Source organism: Anabrus simplex, chromosome 4 (genome assembly GCF_040414725.1).
Source record: "Anabrus simplex isolate iqAnaSimp1 chromosome 4, ASM4041472v1, whole genome shotgun sequence".
NCBI lineage: Eukaryota > Metazoa > Arthropoda > Insecta > Orthoptera > Tettigoniidae > Anabrus > Anabrus simplex.
Genome location: NC_090268.1, coordinates 130,322,537 through 130,344,291, shown reverse-complemented (window position 1 = coordinate 130,344,291; position 21,755 = coordinate 130,322,537). Strand labels below are relative to the sequence as shown.

Genomic DNA, 21,755 nt, shown 5'->3' with positions numbered 1-21,755 from the left:
TTTTCCAGGTTGTCATCCTCTCTTCTCATAATGTGACCAAAGAATTGCAGGATTCTCTGGTACACAACTTGGCATAAACTTTCTTGTATTCCAATTTCATGGATGACAGAATCATTTAATCGCCCGGCTATCCACGGTATTCACAACATCCTTCTCCAACACCACATTTCAAAGGCATTGATTCGGTTCCTGTCTTTAGTTGTCATGGTCCAAGTTTCGCATCCATACAGGAAGATTGAGAACACAAGCGAATGGACTAACCTTTTATTTGTATTCATAGATATTGCTCTTTCTTGCCAGATCTTCTTTAATTTTGCCATAGCTGTACGTCCTAGAATGATGCGACGTTTGATTTCTTTTTCGCAGCTACTTTTATCTTCGATTATTGAACCAAGATAAGGAAATTGACAGACTCTTTGGAGATTGTTAAGGTGCTATGGTACTATTTAAAAAAATGTAAAGTCAGTTTAGATTTAAAAGTCTGAATTGTTTTGTGTTTAAATATGACATAAGGCGACAGTTTTCTTCCATCTACGGTTGCACAAAGCATAACTGTACACTCAGCATCGAAAACTAGATGAGCCAGGAGTGTGTTGGCAACCTTGACGCAAATAAAACCCACACCCCAATTTCGTGTCTCAAATTTTTTTTTAAAAATATGCGGAGATTATTCGCATAAATACGGTAATTTCCTACATTTGCATTTATTGCAATGTGTTTAATTGCCTAGAAACAAGCCTTGTTGTCTGGAAGAAACTGAGAACTGAAAACAAATCTATCTCACTTTTTTCACTAATCAAATCTGACTGCTCGCCAGTAAAGTAGATTATAATAAGGATGTCATAAGGTCTTTGAGTTAATATTTTTTAAGGTTACATTATAAACATAAAATGTGGAATGACATCCTTTGTAGCGCTCAGACAGTGTAGGTAAGATTGTGATTTGGTCCTGAGATGTAGGATGCTGTTCGCAATATAAGAAATTGGTGTTCCATTATATAAGGTGTCTATTATTTTCCATATGAAAGAAATTAGCAGGGAACTCCAAGCTTCAAAATCTGCTATGTCAACCCAGAAACTTTCTAAACTTTCACACAACTATTTTCTGCTGGGTATGCAACTATTCATTTAAAAACAATTATTTAAAATCCGGACTGGACTTCGACAGGGGGGATGGTCTTTCACCAATACTGTTTAACTGTGCATTGGAGAAAGTCATGCAAGAATGGTCTACAAAATGTCAGCCAAACATCAAGATTGGCAAAAATATCAAACTCAATTGTCTAGCATTTGCAGATGACCTTGTGCTACTTGCAAGTAGTGTGGAAGAGGCTTTACTCCAAATTGAAGAATTAGAACAAAAGCAGCAAAAATTGGATTACAAATCTCCTTTGAAAAGACGGAAATGATGCCATCCTTTACAGTGGAAACATCACCTATCACACTGACTAATAACAAACAAATTAAGGTTGTTAATAAATTTAAATATCTTTGAGAGATTATAACTTGGAAATTAAAAGAGAAAATATCAGTTGAAAATAGAATTACCAAATTAAAACAAGCACAACACATTACTTGGCCAACCTACAAGAAGAAATCTCTCTTGATAAATGCAAAATTTAAACACTACAACTCCGTTATTAAGCCTGAAGCAACCTATGCTAGTGAAACCTTATTCAATTTGAATATGAAATCAACTACAGATAAATTACAGAAAATAGATAGATGAATCATTAGAACAATTCTAAACAAAAAACACCAAGTAGATGGACAATGGCGATTACTACCTAATGAAGTTGTATACCAGGAGACTGAGTCTATAATAGATACAATGCGGAAAAGAAGAGTTGCTTTTTTCTGTCACATATTACGACTACCAGAGACTAGGATACTCAAACTTTTATTCAACTACTTTTGGAAAAGTAAAACTAAAAATCACTGGTTCAAAGAAGTCCAAGAAGATTTAAATGAATTAGGCTTGACAATTCAACAAATTGAAAACAGAGAAGAGAAAAAGATCCTGAGAAATAACGACGTGAGACTTAAACTGAAGACCTATACACGCAAACAGTACAACATAACTGACGAAGAACGGGCAGCCAGGTCAGAGAGAATGAAACATTTCTGGGAACAAAAGAAGAAACATCAACCAAATTTGTAACCAATATTCATAAGACTTGACTGTATTGTATATAGATTGATTTCAGTGCTCCAATGTGGGTGTAAAATAAATAATAATACTATAGTATTATTTTGGGTGTTTACACACCTAGTTGCTAGTTTGTTTGGTACATTTTATACAACATTACTGTATATTGAAGGATTTCAATCACTCCAGCCATCGATTAGAGCGCGAGGAAGCGCATGATGTTTCACAGCCCAGCCCAGCTACACACTAGCACAGTGCTGCGACCGGCTCATGGAAGAGAAGTGAGTCAGCACTATTTCTCTATACACTATTATTATTTCATATGGCATGCAGAGGATACGGTTACAAATATGAAGGTAAAACTACATACAAGTAATAAATATCTAGTAATATCCACTCATGATCACTAAAAATCACAATTCAATGTCCAGAGAAGTAATCCACTTCACTGCATCATCACTTGCATTCTGAAGGTCTTCATATCCTCCGTTGAAGGACCATAATGGGCATTCCGTCACAATATGATGAATTGTCTGCACTGCATCACCACAATCACAGTGAGGGCTAAGAGTTTACCCCACTTGTGTAGCCAGAAGTTACATCTTACATGGCCGGTCCGCACTTTGTACAGAGACATCCGTACCCTTCTTGTGAGATCGAAACCAGGGGGTTTCCTGCAGGGATCGGTGATCAGTCCTAGCTGATCAGTGTTTGATGTAGTCCATTCTACCTGCCAAGTTCTGTCCATGTTGTACTTTGATTCAATCAACCTCTTGCCTAGTTGCCACGAGGGATGTTGAGATTTTAATCTCCCTTGCTTCTGAGGATAGCAGTCCTGATGTATGGGTAAAAAATCATTTGCAGTACATTTTAACCATTCCTTTTTTAGAGCTGTTAGCCTTCTAAGGTGTGGAGGATGAACGCTGGATAACACTGGTAGCCACTTGAGTGGTATGAATTTGAGAGTACTTGATATTGTCCTCATTGTATCGTTTAACTGGACATCAACTTTTCCTACGTGTGCACTGTTGATCCATACGAGACTACAATATTCAGCAACCAAGTATACTAAGGCGAGAGCAGTTGTACAAAGAACAGTCGCAGTTGCTCCCCAACTTGTACCACAGAGTATGTGAAGGATGTTGTTACGTGTTCTGATTTTAGCTGCTGTTCTGCAGAGATGCTCTTTGTATGTCAAAGAGCAGTCCAGCACAACACCCACATATCTTGCTTGAGGGAATACTTTAGCTGATGACCACTGAATTGTACTTGAGGAATGTAGTGGGCCTTCCTATTATCGAGATGAAAGGCACTGACCTCTGTTTTGCTGGTGTTGGGTTTCAATCACCAAGTGTTAAAGTAGCTGTCCAGTGTTAGGAGATCTTGAGTGAGAATTGTTTCAGCAGTATCAAAGTCTGTCTGGACTGTCAAGGCTATGTCATCAGCATATATGAACTTCCTGCAAGCTGTAAGTGGAAGATCTGCAGTGTAGAGATTTAAGAGAAGTGGAGCAAGGACTGAGCCGTTTGGTAATCCATCGTTTAACCTATAGGACCTGCTTTTGTTATCATTTAGGTGTACTTCAATTAGTCAGTTGCTGAGCATGTTGCTGAGCAATGAAGCTAATATCTTGCAAGGATGATTTTCAGAAACTTCAGGATCATTCCTTTCCGCCATACTGTATCGTACGCTGACGACAGGTCTACAAACACTGCAATGGTTTTCTGTTTTTCTTCAAAGCCCAGTTCAATATAAGTGGCTAGTGCTAAAACCTGATCGCAGCCGCTTCTTTCAGGTCTGAAACTGCCTGTTCGACTGGGATGTGCTGTAGTATAGTAGCTAATAGTCTGTTATAAATGAATCTAACAGTTTATAGCAGATATTCAGTAGGGCAATAGGTTGGTAATCTTCTGTGCTGCAGCTGCTTTTACCAGGTTTTAGTATGGCAACAATTTTAGTTCTTTTAAGAAGAGATGGAAGTCTTCCTTTCCTTAAAACATCACTAAAGAATTTGGCAAGGCATTCCAGAGTTCCAAGACCACAGTGTTTCAGAAATTCAGGGTAGATACAGTCCAAGCCCGCTGCTTTTCCTGATTTTGTTTTCTTCAGAGCACGAGAAACCTCCAAGACAGAGAAGTCTTCTAAAAACCGAGAGTTTGTTTCTGCTCTAGATAGACTGGTCTTCATCTCATTTATGATTCGTTTTGTTTCATTCTTGTTTGTGTCTATTGATGTTTGGCGAAGCCAACAATTCTTCTTGCTACCTGTTCGGGCTTAATTTTTGAGGTCTTGCTACAGTAGTTTGGGGTACTACTGTCCAGCTTCCTAAGCAGGGACCATGCCTTCCTGCTGGAATGTTGGACGTTCATACTAGATGTCAAAGTATCCCATTTCTCCTTCCTGGCAGAGTCTAAACAGTGTAGTAATTCATCAGTGACCTCTGTCTGATTGCTGAGTTGATATTCTTCATATAGTTCATTACACTTTGCTCTCCATCCTGGGATATATTCTTTCCTAAATCCTCTGGGGATGTGCTTTTTTGCTATAGTGCATATCAGTCCAGTAAAATGTGTATAATTTTCAAGAACAGGTGGTATCCATTTGATATTGTGTTCCATCTCACTGGTGAAAGAATCCCAATTAGCTTTTGTGAAGTTCCACCTAGGGACAGGGTTAGGTCGTACAATTGGAACTTTAATGCCAATTTTTAAAAGAACTGGTCTATGCTGGCTTCGTGGAAAATTGTCCAGTACTTTCCCTCTACACGGGAGCGGTCTACCTTGTTCGTCTTTGGAAACAAAACAAAGGTCTGGGTTATAATCCTGATTCTATCTAGCGGAATGAAAGGTTCCCTTTTCTTTGGCATCATACACAAGAAAGACATCTTCAACCTGTGCCCATTCTAGTACACTATCACCATCTAAATTGGTATAATTATATCCCCAGAGCATATGATGGCTGATGAAATCTCCTAGGATGACAGTAGGATGCTGTATGTTCTGAATATTTCTGTTAACCCAGGGTTGGATAGGTGTTTTATAGATGTTAATAATCTCTATGCTTTTGATGATGAACACATTATTATCTCTATACATTATGATAATATTAGAGTAAACAAAAGGAAATTAAGTATTCAATTAAATATTAACAGTATTGTAAGGCTGGACACAATATACTTTGGAGTGAGGGAGGGGGGGCAGAAGGGTCGCTCAACAAAGGCATATTTTAGGTGACGATGGGATGGGAAAGGATTAGGACTGATAAGGTGCTGGTCATGGCCTTAATTAACATACAGTTGCAGCATTTGCCTGGTGCAAAATTCGTATACCATCTTCAGCCCACTACCTCCCAAGTACAAGCTTACAGAAGCAAGATTCCTAATGTGAAGCCAACTCACTCTGTCACGTGCATTCCCTCAGGTTTAATGGTACATAACTGAAGCTTATATGTAAGACAGATAAATTTGAGGAGCATTGGTTTAAAATGTAAATCACACAAATGGATAAAAGGAGTTAAAATAGTAAATGTGATTAGTCTAGTTCTCAGTATAATTAAAGACTATATACCAAGGAAATATCATTCTTCAGCAGACATTCTCTTTGCCAGGGACAGTGCTGTAGAAAAAACTGTGAGAGCAGGTGGTGCTCCCATGTGAAGCAACTTCAATGTTCCAGCCTCTGCAGGATTCCCACTAACTATTAGCTGCTCACACACAGTGTCCACATCAGGAAGCTTGCCTGCCGTTTCTGTGTTGTTCAGAAGGTGCTGAACTAGCTGACTATATGCTGGGGTACCCACCACTGATGAAACAAGACCCTTCTGTAGCAGCAGAGAGCACAGCCATGGACTAAGTGGCGGGTCACTGCTCTGAAAGTTGATGAAAATTAAATTAAGTTAGCTCTCAAACTGGCTAGTCTCTCATAGCTTACAGAACATAAATCTACATCTATTGGAAGAGTAACAACACGATTCTTCCAACAAATATACCGTAAATATGCTGATCAGTAGGGAGCCAAATTATTTGACCGACACCAAAATTTCATGGTCAAATTCATATCTTCCCTTGTAAATACAAACAAAAAGTATCCTAGTGTATAATACATAATGGGAGTTCAAAAGAAGTAGCATCATATAAGTTATGGAAAGATATATTTTGAACTAAAAGAAGTATCTAGACAAAGATGTACAATTTTCATACAAAAACAAAAATACAGTAAATAAATACAGGTGGAGACAGGTGAGTAACTATCTTACCGGCTTTTCGTGATAACATTGCCCAGCACAATCCTGACATCGGGTGAAATGAAAGACATGTTAGATAACCAGTTCAATAAAATTTTATTTACAAGTGGCCAATGATAACTACAATGTAGGGTACATACACTGTCCCCGCCAAACTCGAGTGGTTTAACGTTGCACTAACACACTAAAGGAATATTTCAGGTTCCCTATGGGAATCAACATCTTTATCACATTAAAGATTTTTGGCGATGCAAGCATGCGAAAGGGCTAGGATTGGGAAGGAAGAGGCCATGGCTTTAATTAAGGTACAGCCCCAACATTTGCCTAGTGTGAAAGTGGGAAACCATGGAAAACCATCTTCAGGACTGCCGATGGTCAGATTCAAACCCACCATCTCCCAAATGCAAGCTCACAGCTATGCAACCCTAACTGCACAGCCAACTCACTCGGTATGAAGAAAACAATTTCAGTTTGACTGCTAAAGCTGTTACTAGAGAAGGCCTTCCATGCAATATGTGGACTTTTGAGAATCTTAAAAAAAAATGCAACAACAGCTCACAGGATAACCACTTATCATCAGTTCTTGAAGCACAAAGTAAATCTCATCATGACATATTAAAAGGAAATAAATGTCCATATAAAAAGGCTAATAAGAATGAAATATAAACATCAACTTACCGTGCTTACTACACTGCTCTCCATCTATTTCCTCTGCACATGTTTTAAAATTTTAAAAAGTAGAAGCCCACTATAGCGAGTATGGCATATAGCGAGAACTCTGTTATAACAACAGCTTTTTTCTGCCCTATATTAAACTGTCTATTATCTTTCGGTAACAGCGATTAAGCGTGTGTAATTTTTTCTATTATCAATATTTAAGCACTCCAGCAATTATATTGAATCTGATCGATCCTCTTCGGAATAGATTTTTTGCTATCCGTACTAGCGAGCTCTCTCGTCGACATTTGAACTCGAGGGCGATATCGGAGTTGATTAGTAATACTTGTCGACTGGTGTTCTATAAGCACAATTCGAAATGAAAGAGAACATGTTTTCATAATAAATGCGTAAATAACATAACGTGGTCGATAGCAGTAGTTACTGTAACTCATTAGAAATAAAGGCTGAAGTAAACGATCACTTTATTTTAAAACTATGTGCTGAAATTAAGCAAGAATGTTATGCACCTCAAGATACGGCGCAGAGTGGATGACCGATTTCGGAAGTTAGTTTATTCAGTAAAACCTCATTAAGCGTTTCTGCAGGGGACAAGGAAAGATAATATGTTAAGTGAGAAAATGCACTATTAAATACAGGAATAAAACTATCCAACATGAATATATGCATGCATTTTACATCATGTATGAAGGGGGACAGTGAAAGATATAGGCTATCTACCGTTTCTAAAGATGTGATGAGAGTATTAAAAGGCACGAAAAAGATGAGACAACAAATATGAAAACCTTTTCCACTGGGGCTTATTCAATAAAAACAATGTATTAAAAGGTGTGTAAAATACATGATAACAAATATAAAAAACTTTGCAGTGGGACCCTGTAAAAGTCGTCGTCGTCGTCATCATCATCATCATCATCATCATTTCCTGTTTCCAGCTTCCCGGGTCGGGTTGTGAATCAATAACCTCCACTGCTGCCTGTCTCTCCACCACTCTTCTCCTTTTTTAAGTACATCTTCAGGTTTTACTCCCCTCTTCTCTATGCACTCCCACACTGAATCTGTCCACATTTTTCGGGGTCTTCCTCGTGGTCTCTTTCCTGTTAACTTCTCTGAGAAAGCTTTTTTTGGCACTCTCCTCCCATTTTCATCATATGTCCATACAACTTTAGCTTTGTTGTTTCTATCCTGCCTTGAAGTTTCACGATTCCTGTCCTTTTCCTTATCTCTTCCTTTCTAATTCTATCCTTTCTGGTCTTACCCTCCATGCCTCTTGGGAATTTCCTCTCCGCTGCCTGTATTCCACTCTCCTCTCATTTTGTTGTAGTCCACGATCCAGCTGCATAGGTTTGTATGGGTTAATAATAGGTTCAATATTATACTTTCTTACATTTCTTCGGGACATCTTGGTTCCACAAAATACCCCTTAGACTCTGGTAGAAGCTGTTTGCTTATTGTATTCTTTTCCCAATTTCCTTGGTTATCTTTCCATCTTCTGTGATCACACTTTCCAAATACTTGAAACTTTTAACCACTCCCAGAATTTTACCATTCAGTTTTATCTTTCCTCTTCCTTCCTTCCTTCCTTCCTTCCTTCCTTCCTTCCTTCCTTCCTTCCTTCCTTCCTTCCTTCCTTCCCATTGTCATCACTATTGTTTTACTTTTCTCTCTGCCTACTTTCATTCCAAATTTTTCTATCTTTTGATTCAATACATCTACTTGTTTTTGCACTTCTGTTTCATCCTCACCCCTTATCACTATATCATCTGCAAACATGGCTTTTGTTTCCTGTCTTCCCAATCTCTGTTTAATGTTCTTATGAATTTCATCCATGACTATGATGAATAGTATGGGGGACAGTACACTTCCCTGTCGGAGACCACTTTCAACTTTAAACCATTTTGTTTTTTCTATACTAGTCTTCACACTACTAACACAAATTTTGTACATAGCTTTTATCATTTGCACTTCCCTGTAAAAGTATCATTGCATTATTGCAGATAACACTCTTCGACCATGAATTATTTAATGTAAAAGTTTCAAACAAATTTATTTTTAAAAAAACCATTCCAATACCTTTTTTAAAATCAATTTGTTTGAAACTTTTACATTCTGTACTACAATACGGCTATCATAATGAGACTCAGAACGTGTAACATGAATTATTTGGTGGTTAAACTCGGCCATGTGCGAGAGAAATTGCTTTGACCGTCATCATGAATGCGACAACACTTGGAATGACTCGAGTCGAAATTCAACGGTGCAAGTTTCAACAAAAGCGCCACCGCTGAAAGATGCGGATGCCTGTCCACTTCCTGGATTTGCCTTCTTTAATAAAAAACTTCATGACTTTTTTCAGTATCTATAATGGGGCTGCCATAAGAGAAATATGCACCATGCTAGTCAACTTCACATGATTATGTTCCTAATCCTTACATAGTCCATCACATGACAAATATTTGCTACCCTTCGCTGCATCACTCAACACAGAATGCGAAATACAAGCACAAACAGGCTTACTGGGTTATTCAGCAATATCAACGAAAACCGGAGAGCAAAACTGAATTTTCCTGATGCTAATGGCTTGCTTCCCGAAACTATAATTTACTCTCTAAAATTCCGGAAATCAAGGCTGTTTCCCGTTTTCGCGTAACTTTCCCCGACCTGTCTCTTGTGGTGGGGGTCTTAATCTGTGTTGGAAATCACGTTCCTTTCATGAGGGATGATAAAGAACGCTCTAACGAGTACATTTTTCACCGTTATGAATTCTCGCTATAACAGACTTCTACTGTATTTTATAAAGGTTCTACCTTGATCATACAATATTACTGTGACAAATCATCTCATCTCTTTGTTAAGATCTCAGACAGCAATAACATAATTACTGGTAAAGAATGGCAAGCTGGCTAACTATAACATATGCATAACATGTCTTTAACACTGAAATTTAAATTTGTAATTAAGAACATTGTCAAGGGACACATCTTTAACCTTTCAAGTGCCAAGTTACCAGCTGACTGTTTGGTACCACAGTGCTAAGTTTTTTCATTGGTATGTAAATTGTTTTGTAGAAGCCTCAATTTTTAAATCAGTGGGGTGATTAGCTTAAAATGTTCATAAATGTTGGTTCTTTATAAATCTAAATGCAAATGGAAAATCCTGTTCAATATTATTTTGAGAGAAAACAAAATTACACTTTTGTGCCCATGCATACATTATCCTTATACATACAAAGAAAAGAGCCCAAAATAATATTATTTCCTAAAATCTGCAGGCAACTTCTACATTTAACTTCTTAGAAGTACACAAGTTGATATTTTAAAATACTTTCTAAACGTGGAACGTGGTGATAGTTCAATGTTTTGAAATGGTTGTTTGTGATACCGATTTGTTCAACTATTTGCACCAACACCACTGGCACAAAAGATTTTTAAAAATCAATGATTTTCGGGTTGTCATCAAACACTACTTGGCTCGCAGAGTCTGTCACAGTTACTTGAAAGTCTGGTGTAGAAAAGTAATCCATCCACCACGAAAATAGTGATAAAATAGCTTTTGAACTCCTCGTGTTTTTCTATTTCGTTTAGAAGGAGACTCTGTTTCTTTCTCACATACAATATTTTCGGCACTCTCTGTATCATTAGCACTTTCAAAACCACTTAACAATTCATTAAAATCATCATCTCCATCACCATTTTCCACTGTGGTTAATAACTGAAAGAGTCTTTGATCCAAAATAACATCGCTGCAAGGGCAACTAGAAAGATGTGTTTGTTCACATCCCAGATGAACTCCACAGATGTCTCCTAAAAGCTCTGTAAGTTATTTCCCGAAGTTATAATCTGTGATCAATTAATTCTACATAATGCTCAACAGATGGCAGAACATGCCAGAGATCAAACTGGCACTCAAGAGTGAACCGGGGTTCTCGCGCACCGTCTATAGACAGGCGTAGCAGTTCTGGACTGCCCGCGTCAGCCTGTCTATAGGCAGGCGTAGGACTCATCGGGTTAACCTATATGAACACTTTTTTTTTTTTTTGCAAGCTGCTTTACGGCGCACCGACACAGATAGGTCTTATGGCAACGTGGGATAGGAAAGGGCTAGGAGTGGGAAGGAAGCGGTCGTGGCTTTAATTAAGGTACAGCCCCACCATTTTCCTGGGCTGCCAACAGTGGGGTTCAAACTCACTATCTCCCGGATGCAAGCTCACAGCTGTGTGCCCCAAGCTGCATGGACAAGTCGCCTGGTGAACACATTTTTCACATGATAAAAGGCAGAAATGCAATACTAACAAGGGTCACCTTTTACCTCAAACACTCTGAACTGCATGAAAACATGCTTAAAATACAGATCATTCATCACAATGACAGTGATCTGGGTCAATCCTATGCAAAACTATGCATTCTACCTTAAGAAACATCAGAGTAATCATCTATTCAAGTCCTGAGAGAAGAACTTGGGTAATGGAAAGAAACATTATAATTTGAGGAAAAACGCACACAATTCAATGCCACGAGAATATTGTTACATTTTTAATCAACAGTGTCACAAACCCTCTGCTTAAACTACTTTTTCTTTTCTTTTTCTTTTTCCTTGGTTCTTGGTTCATGGTGTGGGTTACTGTAGTTACGTCCTAGTTTGTGAACCACGGGCAACGGCTGAGTGGCCTAGTAAGTGGTCCTGAGAGTCAGGATACTAGTTGATATGGAATGGGAGTGGGCATCTCGGACATATTCTGAGTTGTGGCCCTCCTTATGATCAGGCGGCTAGGACTATACAATTCACCAGTGGTCCCTAACCCATTAGGGGAAAGATCCTCACTTGGACTATGTGTAAGTAGGGTAGCATTCTACTTCATGAATTTACCAAGCTCAGAACATTTTAAGGAGTACATTTAACATTTAAGGAGTAACGGAGTCCCACTCCCATTTGACAGGCGAGGGACTCCTTGGAAACAACTTGGCGGACGAAATGGAATTTGATGGGAAGCTATCAATATTAATGGGCCTTATGGAAGAAAGGAAGTAGAACTGGCTGAGTCAGCAAAGAGGATGCATCTGAATGTACTAGGAGTAAGTGATATTCGGGTAAGGGGAGATAACGAGGAAGAGATAGGAGATTATAAGTGGACTTGACGGGTGTTAGAAATGGAAAGGGCAGTGTCTGAGGTAGGGCTCTTTATCAAGAATACCATTGCACGCAACATAGTTTCTGTTAGGCACGTAAATGAGCGAATGATGTGGGTAGATTTGTCAGTTGGTGGAATTAGGACTAGAATTGTGTCCGTGTATTCACCATGTGAGGGTACAGATGAGGATAAAGTTGACAAGTTTTATGAAGCATTGAGTGACATCGTGGTCAGGGTCAACAGCAAGGATAGAATAGTGCTAATGGGCGATTTCAATGCGAGAGTTGGGAATAGAACTGAAGGGTACAAAAGGGTGATTGGTAAATGTGGGGAAGATATGGAAGCTAATGAGAATGGGAAGCGTTTGCTGGACTTCTGTGCTAGTATGGGTTTAGCTGTTACGAATACATTCTTCAAGCATAATACTATTCACCGCTACACATGGGAGGCTAGGGGTACTAGATCCATAATAGACTATATCTTAACCCACTTCAAATTCAGGAAATCTGTTAGGAATGTGAGAGTTTTCCGGGGATTTTTCGATAATACAGACCACTATCTGATCTGTAGTGAACTAAGTATCTCTAGGCCTAGGATAGAGAAAGTGAAATCTGTCTGCAATTGAATAAGGGTAGAAAATCTCCAGGACGAGGAAGTTAGACAGAAGTACATGGATATGATTAGTGAGAAGTTTTGAACAGTGCACAGTAAGCAGGTTCAGGATATAGAAAGAGAATGGGTGGCATACAGGGATACTGTAGTAGAAACAGCAAGTGAATGCCTAGGGACGACTATGTGTCAAGACGGAAAAAAGCGAACTTCTTGGTGGAATGATGAAGTGAGAGCAGCTCGTAAATGTAAAAAGAAGGCTTATCAGGAATGCAGACAGGGAATTGTACATAGATGAAAGAAACAGAGCGAAACAAATAGTTGTTGAATCCAAGAAGAAGTCTTGGGAAGATTTTCGTAATAACTTAAAAAGGCTAGGTCAAGCAGCAGGGAAACCTTTCTGGACAGTATTAAAGAATCTAAGGAAGGGAGGGAAAAAAGGAAATGAACAGTGTTTTGGGTAATTCAAGTGAATTTATAACAGATCCCAGGGAATCACTGGAGAAAATTTTGAAAATCTTCTCAACGTAAGAGGAAATCTTCCTGGTGATGTTGCAAACAACCAAGCTCATGGGAAGGAAGAAAATGATGTTGGTGAAATTACACTTGAGGAAGCAGAAAGGATAGTAAATAAACTCCATTATCATAAAGCAGCAGGATAGATGAAATTAGACCTGAAATGGTGAAGTATAGTGGGAAGGCAGGGATAAATGGATTCATAGAGTAGTAAAATTAGCATGGAGTGTTGGTAAGGTACCTTCAGACTGGACGAAAGCCGTAATTGCACCTATCTATAAGTAAGGGAACAGGAAGGATTGCAACAACTATCGAGGTATCTCATTGATTAGTAGACTATACCAGGCAAAGTATTCACTGGCATCTTGGAAGGGAGGGTGCGATCACTGGTTTAGAGTAAGTTGGATGAACACCAGGGTGGTTTCAGACCTCAGAGGGGATGTCAGAATCAGATATTCAGTATGCGTCAGGTAATTGAAAAAAGTTACGAGAGGAATAGACAGTTGTGTTTATATTTCATAGATCTAGAGAAAGCATATGACAGAGTACCGAGGGAAAAGATGTTCTCCATACTGGGGGACTATGGAATTAAGGGTAGATAATTAAAATCAATCAAAGGCATTTATGTTGACAATTGGGATGCAGTGGGAATTGATGGTAGAATGAGTCCTTGGTTCAGGGTATTTACAGGGGTTAGACAAGGCTGTAATCTTTCGCCTTTGCTGTTCGTAGTTTACATGGATCATCTACTGAAAGGTGTAAAGTGGCAGGGAGGGATTCAGTTAGGTGAAAATGTAGTAAGCAGTCTGGTCTATGCTGACGACTTGGTCTTAATGGCAGATTGTGCCGAAAGCCTGCAGTGTAATATCTTGGAACTTGAAAATAGGTGCAATGAGTATGGTATGGAAATTAGCCTCTCGAAGACTAAATTGATGTCAGAAGGTAAGAAATTCAACATAATTGAATGTTAGGTTGGTGATACAAAGCTGGAACAGGTACATAATTTTAAGTATTTAGGTTGTGTGTTCTCCCAGGATGGTAATATAGTAAGTGAGATTGAATCAAGGTGTAGTAAAGCTAATGCAGTGAGCTCGCAGTTGCGATCAACAGTGTTCTGTAAGAAGGAAATCAGCTCCCGGACGAAACTATCTTTACATTGGTCTGTTTTCAGACCAACTTTGCGTTACGGGAGTGAAAGCTGGGTGGATTCAGGATATCTTATTCATAAGTTAGAAGTAACAAACATGATAGTAGTGAGAATGATTCCTGGTACAAACAGGTGGGAACAATGGCAGGAGGGTACTTGAAACGAGGAGATAAAGGCTAAGTTAGGAATGAACTCAATGGATGAAGCTGTACGCATAAACTGGCTTTGGTGGTGGGGTCACGTGAGACGAATGGAAGAGGATAGGTTACGTAGGAGAATAATGGACTCTGTTATGGAGGGTAAGAGGAGTAGAGGAAGACCAAGATGACGATGTTTGGACTCAGTTTCTAATGATTTAAGAGGTATAGAAATAAATGAGGCCACAGCACTAGTTGCAAACAGAGGATTGTGGCGACGTTTAGTAAATTCACAGAGCCTTGCTGACTGAACGCTGAAAGGCATAATGGTCTATAATGATAAAGTATGCATTTTTTTTTTTGCAATCTGCTTTACGTCGCTCCGTCACAGACTGGTCGTATGGCAATGATGGAATAGGACAGGGCTAGGAGTGGGAAGAAAGTGGCCATGGCCTTAATTAAGGTATAGCAGCAGCATTTGCCTGGTGTGAAAATGGGAAACCACAGAAAATGATCTTCAGGGCTGCCGACAGTGAGGTTCAAACCCACTATCTCCCGAATGCAAGTCGACAGCTATGTGATGCCAACTGCACAGCCACTTGCTCCATCTACTTAAAGTAATTACGATACATTAAACAAATTTGTTCTACTGACCTGATAGTGCTGATATTGGTTTTCAAAGTGCAGATGTGCAATTTCAATGAAGTGGTTAAAGCAAAGTGCACATCTCAATAAAGCTACACTTTTACATTCAAGCAGTCCAATATCAAAAGCCACGCTAATTACATTTTCAAACATTGATATAGGTATGTAAATGTCATAATCTACCTCTTGCCAAGCATATTGCAACACATGCTTGTATTTTGGTGCAGAAATTGATTTTATATTACAAAGTGAATTTTAATAATGAAATGCCATGTACATCACAGAGTGAATTTTAATGATAAAGTGTCAATCGTGTAACATTAGTTGTGGTTTTTCACACTGTAGTCTTACAAAATCAGCTTATACTACCAACAGAAGTAAGCATCAAGAAGTTGGCAATATTTTGTTGCTTGCGGTGAAAAGCATCCTTGTTTGGAAAACTTGCATCTAAAAGGGTACAATCTGTATGACCTGACCAGGAAACACACATTTACATGTTCATCAAGGACTTAAGTAAGAAAACGTTACATATGCTCTTTCATTATTTTTCCACTTTTTCTTGCCTCCACATGAATGTTACGTGGACATGTTGCTTCAAGTTTCTTTGAAACATCTATGCCAAAAGCGCCTTGGGTCTCTAGAAAACAGCTTGTTAGCTAATCACTCGTTGATAAAGCCACATCAATTGTATAGCTGTGTGTAGAGCTAAGTACAGACTGCAAAACACAAGCTGTAGTTTTGTCCACCCTGTGAGACAATTCATAATGAAATTGACTTTGATCACTCTTTCAAACATATCAACATGTCCTTCGTCCACACTCGCACATTATAAATCTGTTCACTTCCTCCACAAATCTTGTGCATTCCGATGTATATTATTATCTTCTTCTATGTCCTTATGTGTGATGAATGTGATAATATGCCTTATTCAGCCTTAAGATTGTTGATAAAAGTAATCAAAGCTTTGAAATTGTCCAGGCCTACTATTTTAGATGCTTCAAGTGCCAACATGTGAAAATATCAATAGTAAACTGTAGATACATTTGTCAAATTTCAACATTACATTCTCTTTTAAAGTTTGTAATTGTAACAGTCTTTTTCCTTTGAAGTGAGTTTCTTCTTGTTGTTTGCTAAGTCACATTTTAAAATGAATTTGCAATTTGATTTACTTCTAATGCACTTTTTCTTTCTTTTTGCTTATACAATATTTTTCTACGTTGCACTGACACAGATAGGTCTTATGGTGATGATGGAATAAGAAAGGGCTAGCATCGGGAAGGAAGTGGCCGTGGCCTTGATTAAGGTACAGCCGCAGCATTGGTCTGGTGTGAAAATGGGAAACCACAGAAAACCATCTTCAGGGCTGCCAAAAGTGGGGTGTGAACCCACTACTTCCTGAATGCAAGCTGATAGCTACGTGACCCAAACCGCATGGCCACCTGCTCGGTAAATGCACTTATAGTGCCTCGTTAGTTTGCTATAGGAATTGAAGCCAAGATTGTAATAGTCTTCATAAATGTTCTCCGGTATACTGTCATCAATATCTTCTAATACACTGGGCCTCAAGTTTTTGGGTGCTGATAGTTCACACTCAATTTTGACTTGACAGTTCCTGATGCTCTGCAGATGCGAGTCTTGTACTGCTTGAACAGCCACCTTCAGGTGCACGTTCTCCCTCTCATTCAAAATATGTACAGTGAAACCTTGTTAGTGCGTTCCTCATTAACACGTTTTCCCGCTTAGCACGTCGTAAATTCGAAGTCCCGATTCTCATCGCATTAAATCTATATAAAAATACCTCACTTATCGCGTCACAATTTTTTACTATTACCGGTTAGTACGATCACATTTTTCCTAGCCCTGAAAATTATATTTGTCATCCCTTGTGAAACAAACGTGATTTCTAACTCGGGTAAGATCCGTCGCCACAGTTGCGTCGGTGCGACGTTAAGCCAGGTGCAAAAAAAAAAAAATTATGAATAAAAGCTATCCAGCAGTGATATGGAAACACTAGATACAATCTTTTCCGACATGAGGGCTTTTTACATTGTGTATCCGCACGTACAGTGAAAACTTTATCTAACATTTCTAAAGATGAGCACCTTTTCTGCTGAGGCTAATGAAATAACAAGTGCACTGAAAGGTGTGAAAAATACCAAACAGGAAATATGAAAACATATAAAAATATCTGAGTATTATTACAGTATACACTCTTTCTGAAACAAATATTCATAGAAGCCTTTTATTTCAGAGCAGTGGGTTATTGAGCATTATTTTCTGGTCACACTCTTAGACAATGAATTGGATGTTATACTTGACTATATGCGACCGGGAGGAACCAGGAGGAATGACTTTGACCGCCATTTTGAAGCACTTCGACCAAGTCGAATGATAGAGTCAAAACTCGAAGGTGCGAGTTCAACATTCGGGACCTCTGCGCGCTTAAAGATGCGGATGCCAGTCGACTAAAAGATTTTAATTTTTTCTTCATTAGTAAGGAATTTCACGACTTTTTCTGTATCCATAACTAGGCTATCACAAGACAAATATGCACCACGTTAGTCAATTTCAGATGATTATGTTCCTAATCAAGATCTAGGCTACCGTATCACGTGACAAATATTCGCTACACTTCACTGGTACCACTGAACACAAAATAAATTTTTATCTTCTGAATGGAATGTGATATACAAGTTCAAATAGACTCACTGTGTTATTCAGCAATCTTGCTGCTAACCGACATGAGATAGGAAAGGCCTAGGAGTATGAAGGAAATGGCCGTGGATTTAATTAAGGTTTAGCCCCAGCATTTGCCTGGTGTGAAAATGGTAAACCATGGAAAACCATCTTCAGGGCTGCAGACAGTGGGATTCGAACCTACTATCTCCCGGATGCAAGCTCACAGCCGCGCGCCCCTAACCGCATGGCCAACTCGCCCGGTATATTTGTATATTGAGTAGTATGTTTTCCGCTTAACACGTTCATTTTGTTGTCCCCTGCAGAAACGTCTTAACAAAGTTTTCTGCATTATTATGCTATATAACATTTTTTTCCAAACTCAACATCCTCCATTCTGATTGTTTCCATATTCAGCATGTTGCAGCTTTGTTTCTAATATTTTGGCATCCTGGGATAACCGGTAATTCTCCTCACCATGCCAATGTACACAGTTTACAATGTAACCCACAATAAAACACTCCAAGACACACTCGTACTGCAGCAATACTTGTCAGTGCAGATACAACATGCTAGTGTCTAATTGCAGCAGCAAGCAACTGTTGAGTTCTGCCTGGAAAAATCACAGACCACTGTTCTGTGATGAACAATCTAAATACTAAGCATGTTTTTGTGTGGTTCAGAATGTTCGAGTTGTTCCTTGTAAGAAAAATACTTTTATCGGAAAATGGTTGTGTTAACTGCCTTATTTGCAGATGAACAGGCAAACCAAGTAAAATGCTATTTCTTGATGGAGACAGTACTTCTGCATCCATCTCTTGGCACAGGACTGAGTAAAGTGTAGCTTCCACCGAAGTCCCAGTCAACATCCATGGCTGTGACAATATCGAAGCTACTGGGGTATAGGTAGTGCTGAGTACTGACATTCAGAGCACATCTGAGTGTTATGAAAGGTGTTGCTCATAGGGTCAGTCTTGCTGCAATGGTACTTTCTGACCCAGTGGGGAAAGCAATGGCAAACTACCTCACTCCTCATCCTGCCTAGTACGCCTGATTTTGGTGCTACCATTGGTTTTTGGGGTTTCCTTATAACCGCATAACCCTGGATAGTGCTAAATGAGGACCCAGCCTCTGGGGTGATGACCTAACAGACAATATTCCAAACGGATACTTACACGATAATACTTCTGAATCAAAGTTGCTGCCACTCTATGCAGACTGCCATAGTCTGACAGCAGACACGTCAGAAGCAGAGGAATGATGCAGACGCTACTTTCTGAACTAGTCACCAAGTCCTGCAAACACTTAAAAGACAATAGTATCCCATTACAAATGTGCTTAGAGAAATGTATAGATTATTTTATTACAAAAGAAGAAAACTGCCCATAAATACCAAAAAATTAACTGAGGCACATGGACAATGTATACAGATATGCAGAGGAATCTCTTTTAAGCTCACACCAATAGTTCTCACAAAAAGATCGGATGTGTCAATTTGAATCAGGTTAGTCAAATCACAGTCTCAAGTAAATGATTTCTAAGAATGTATGATCCTCTAAGAAATAAGAAACATGAATAAGAAATCCTGCTCAAAGGAGTGTAAAAAATGCACTTTAGGTTCACTCAAAAACTATGCAAGCAAAAAACAATATAAGACACACTTTCAATTTTCATTTTTTAAAATTAAAATTAAACAAAGCTCTTCTTCACAGAAAAAAGAAACATATCCATACAGACCCTTCCTTTTCGATAAGGCAAGATGATTTTTTAAAATAATTTCCAACAGCCTGTAAAAACCATTTTAACAAGACAGGATCAAATTTGTTATCAGCATTTACATTTTTCCTAGCAAAGTCTATGTTGTAAAAAATAAAAAATAAAAAAAAAAAATAAAAAAAAAATAAAAAAAAAAAGTGAAGGAAATATTTTGTATGCCAATTGAAAGGAACAACCTTGGATACAATTTCATATAAAATAAAATCAGTTCAGAGATGATGTGCTGCATTCCTTTCCAGTACCCGAAAATTTCTGTTCTCAGTGACAAGGCAAGTTATTGTACACAAATAATTAATGAAACCTAAAAGTGGTACAATGAGTGCATCCTACCATCTATTCTTCTTCTTCTTCTTCTTCTTCTATGACCACATAGGATCACTTTAGTCAGTCCGTCGTTCAGGTCTCTTTGAAGGGATTGTTCGGGCTTTGCGGTCCTCCCAGTACTTCTTCAGATGCTCCGATCTTCGTGCCCTTTCCTCAGTTGAAAATGTGCATGTTGTTGGTTTGTTTTGTGTAAGGGTAAAGCGGAGGTTTGTATTCTTGAGTTTTGTATTCAATTTTATCTTATTTGTGGTGTCTTCTGTTGTAAGGCCTATTTCCTTCAGATCCTCTCTTACTTCTCTGATCCATTTACATCCTGTTGTGGTATTTTTTGAGACGAGATTGTGTTGTACTAGTTGTTTCAGAAGTCTCGAGTCCTGCATCCTCATGATATGTCCAAAGAATCCCAGTCTCCTCTTACGCATAGTATCTGTAATGGGTTCTAGCTCTTTGTACACGACTTTGTTAGGTATTAACCGCCACTGTCCATCTTTCTGGTATTTTTTGTTGATGCAGGTTCTTCCAATCCTCCTTTCAATTTTCTGAAGTCTGTCAGTCTTTGATTGTTTATTCAGGTAAAAGAGTGTTTCTGCTGCATATGTGGCTTCCGGTTTTATAACTGTGTTGTAGTGTTTTATTTTTGTATTTATTGATAGACATTTCTTTTTGTAGATATCCCATGTTAATTTTTGTGCTTTAGCTAATCTATTTGTTCTTACTTGGATTGAGATTTTTTCATTTAAGTTATGTGTTATTACTTCTCCAAGATATTTAAACTGAGTTACTATTTTGATTTTATTACCATTTATGGTGACTTCTTTTAGCTGTGTTGGTTTTTGGGGCATAATTTCTGTTTTTTCAAATGATATTTTGAGGCCAATTTTATTTGCAATGTTTTGAAGTTCTGATATCTGGGTTTTTGCTTCTTTTTTGTCCACTGCTAGTAATGCTAAATCGTCAGCAAAACCCAGGCAATTTGTTTTGATTTTTCGGCCAATCTTTATTTTGGGGGGACATTTTCTAAACCATTCCCTCATTACCATTTCTAGAGCACAGTTAAATAAAAGTGGTGAGAGCCCATCTCCCTGCCGTAGTCCAGTTTTAATTTCAAATGTCTCTGATGTTTCACCCCTAAACTGCACTTTTGATTTGGTATTGGTGAGAGTCAATTTTATCATGTTTATTAATTTGGGGTGTAGTCCAAGGTGTCTTAAAATTTTAAACAGAGATTCACTATGGATGCAGTCTTAAGCTTTCTTGAAATCTACAAATGATATCACCATATCTCTGTTTCTTCTCCTGTTATAGTCCATTATCAACTTAAGACTCATGATCTGATCAGGACAGCTTCTCCAGGGTCTGAAACCTCCTTGATTTTCTCCTAGTTCTTTCTCAAGTTGTCAACTTATCCTATTAAGGATGATTATTGAAAATATTTTGTATGTTATGTCTAGGAGCGAGATTCCCCTGTAGTTATTAGGGTCAGTTTTGTCCCCTTTTTTATGCAGTGGATGAATGAGGGCTGTTGTCCAGTGTTCTGGTAGTTCTTCTTTAATCCAGATAGAGACAAGTTGTTGATGGAGGGCAACTTTTGCTGATGTTCCTGCATATTTCCAGATTTCCGAAAAGGTCTGATCTTCTCCTGGTGCTTTGTAGTTTTTTAATTTATTCAGAGCTTGGTAGACTTCCTTTATTGTGGGGTGATTGATGTTCTCTGGTGATGTTTTTATCG

General features: G+C 38.5%; 1 protein-coding gene across 1 annotated transcript in view; it reads right to left on the bottom strand.

Moving 5' to 3' along the window:
- Window positions 1-21,755, bottom strand: part of LOC136871696 (NBAS subunit of NRZ tethering complex) — a 297,103-nt gene that overhangs the window by 17,470 nt on the left and 257,878 nt on the right. Inside the window, exons 40-41 of the mRNA XM_068227188.1 lie at window positions 19,102-19,230; window positions 5,715-6,015 (exon numbers count right to left, since the gene is read on the bottom strand). Coding sequence (XP_068083289.1) covers window positions 5,725-6,015; window positions 19,102-19,230 — 420 coding nt within the window. The 3' untranslated portion in view covers window positions 5,715-5,724. The remainder of the gene's footprint in view (window positions 1-5,714; window positions 6,016-19,101; window positions 19,231-21,755) is intronic.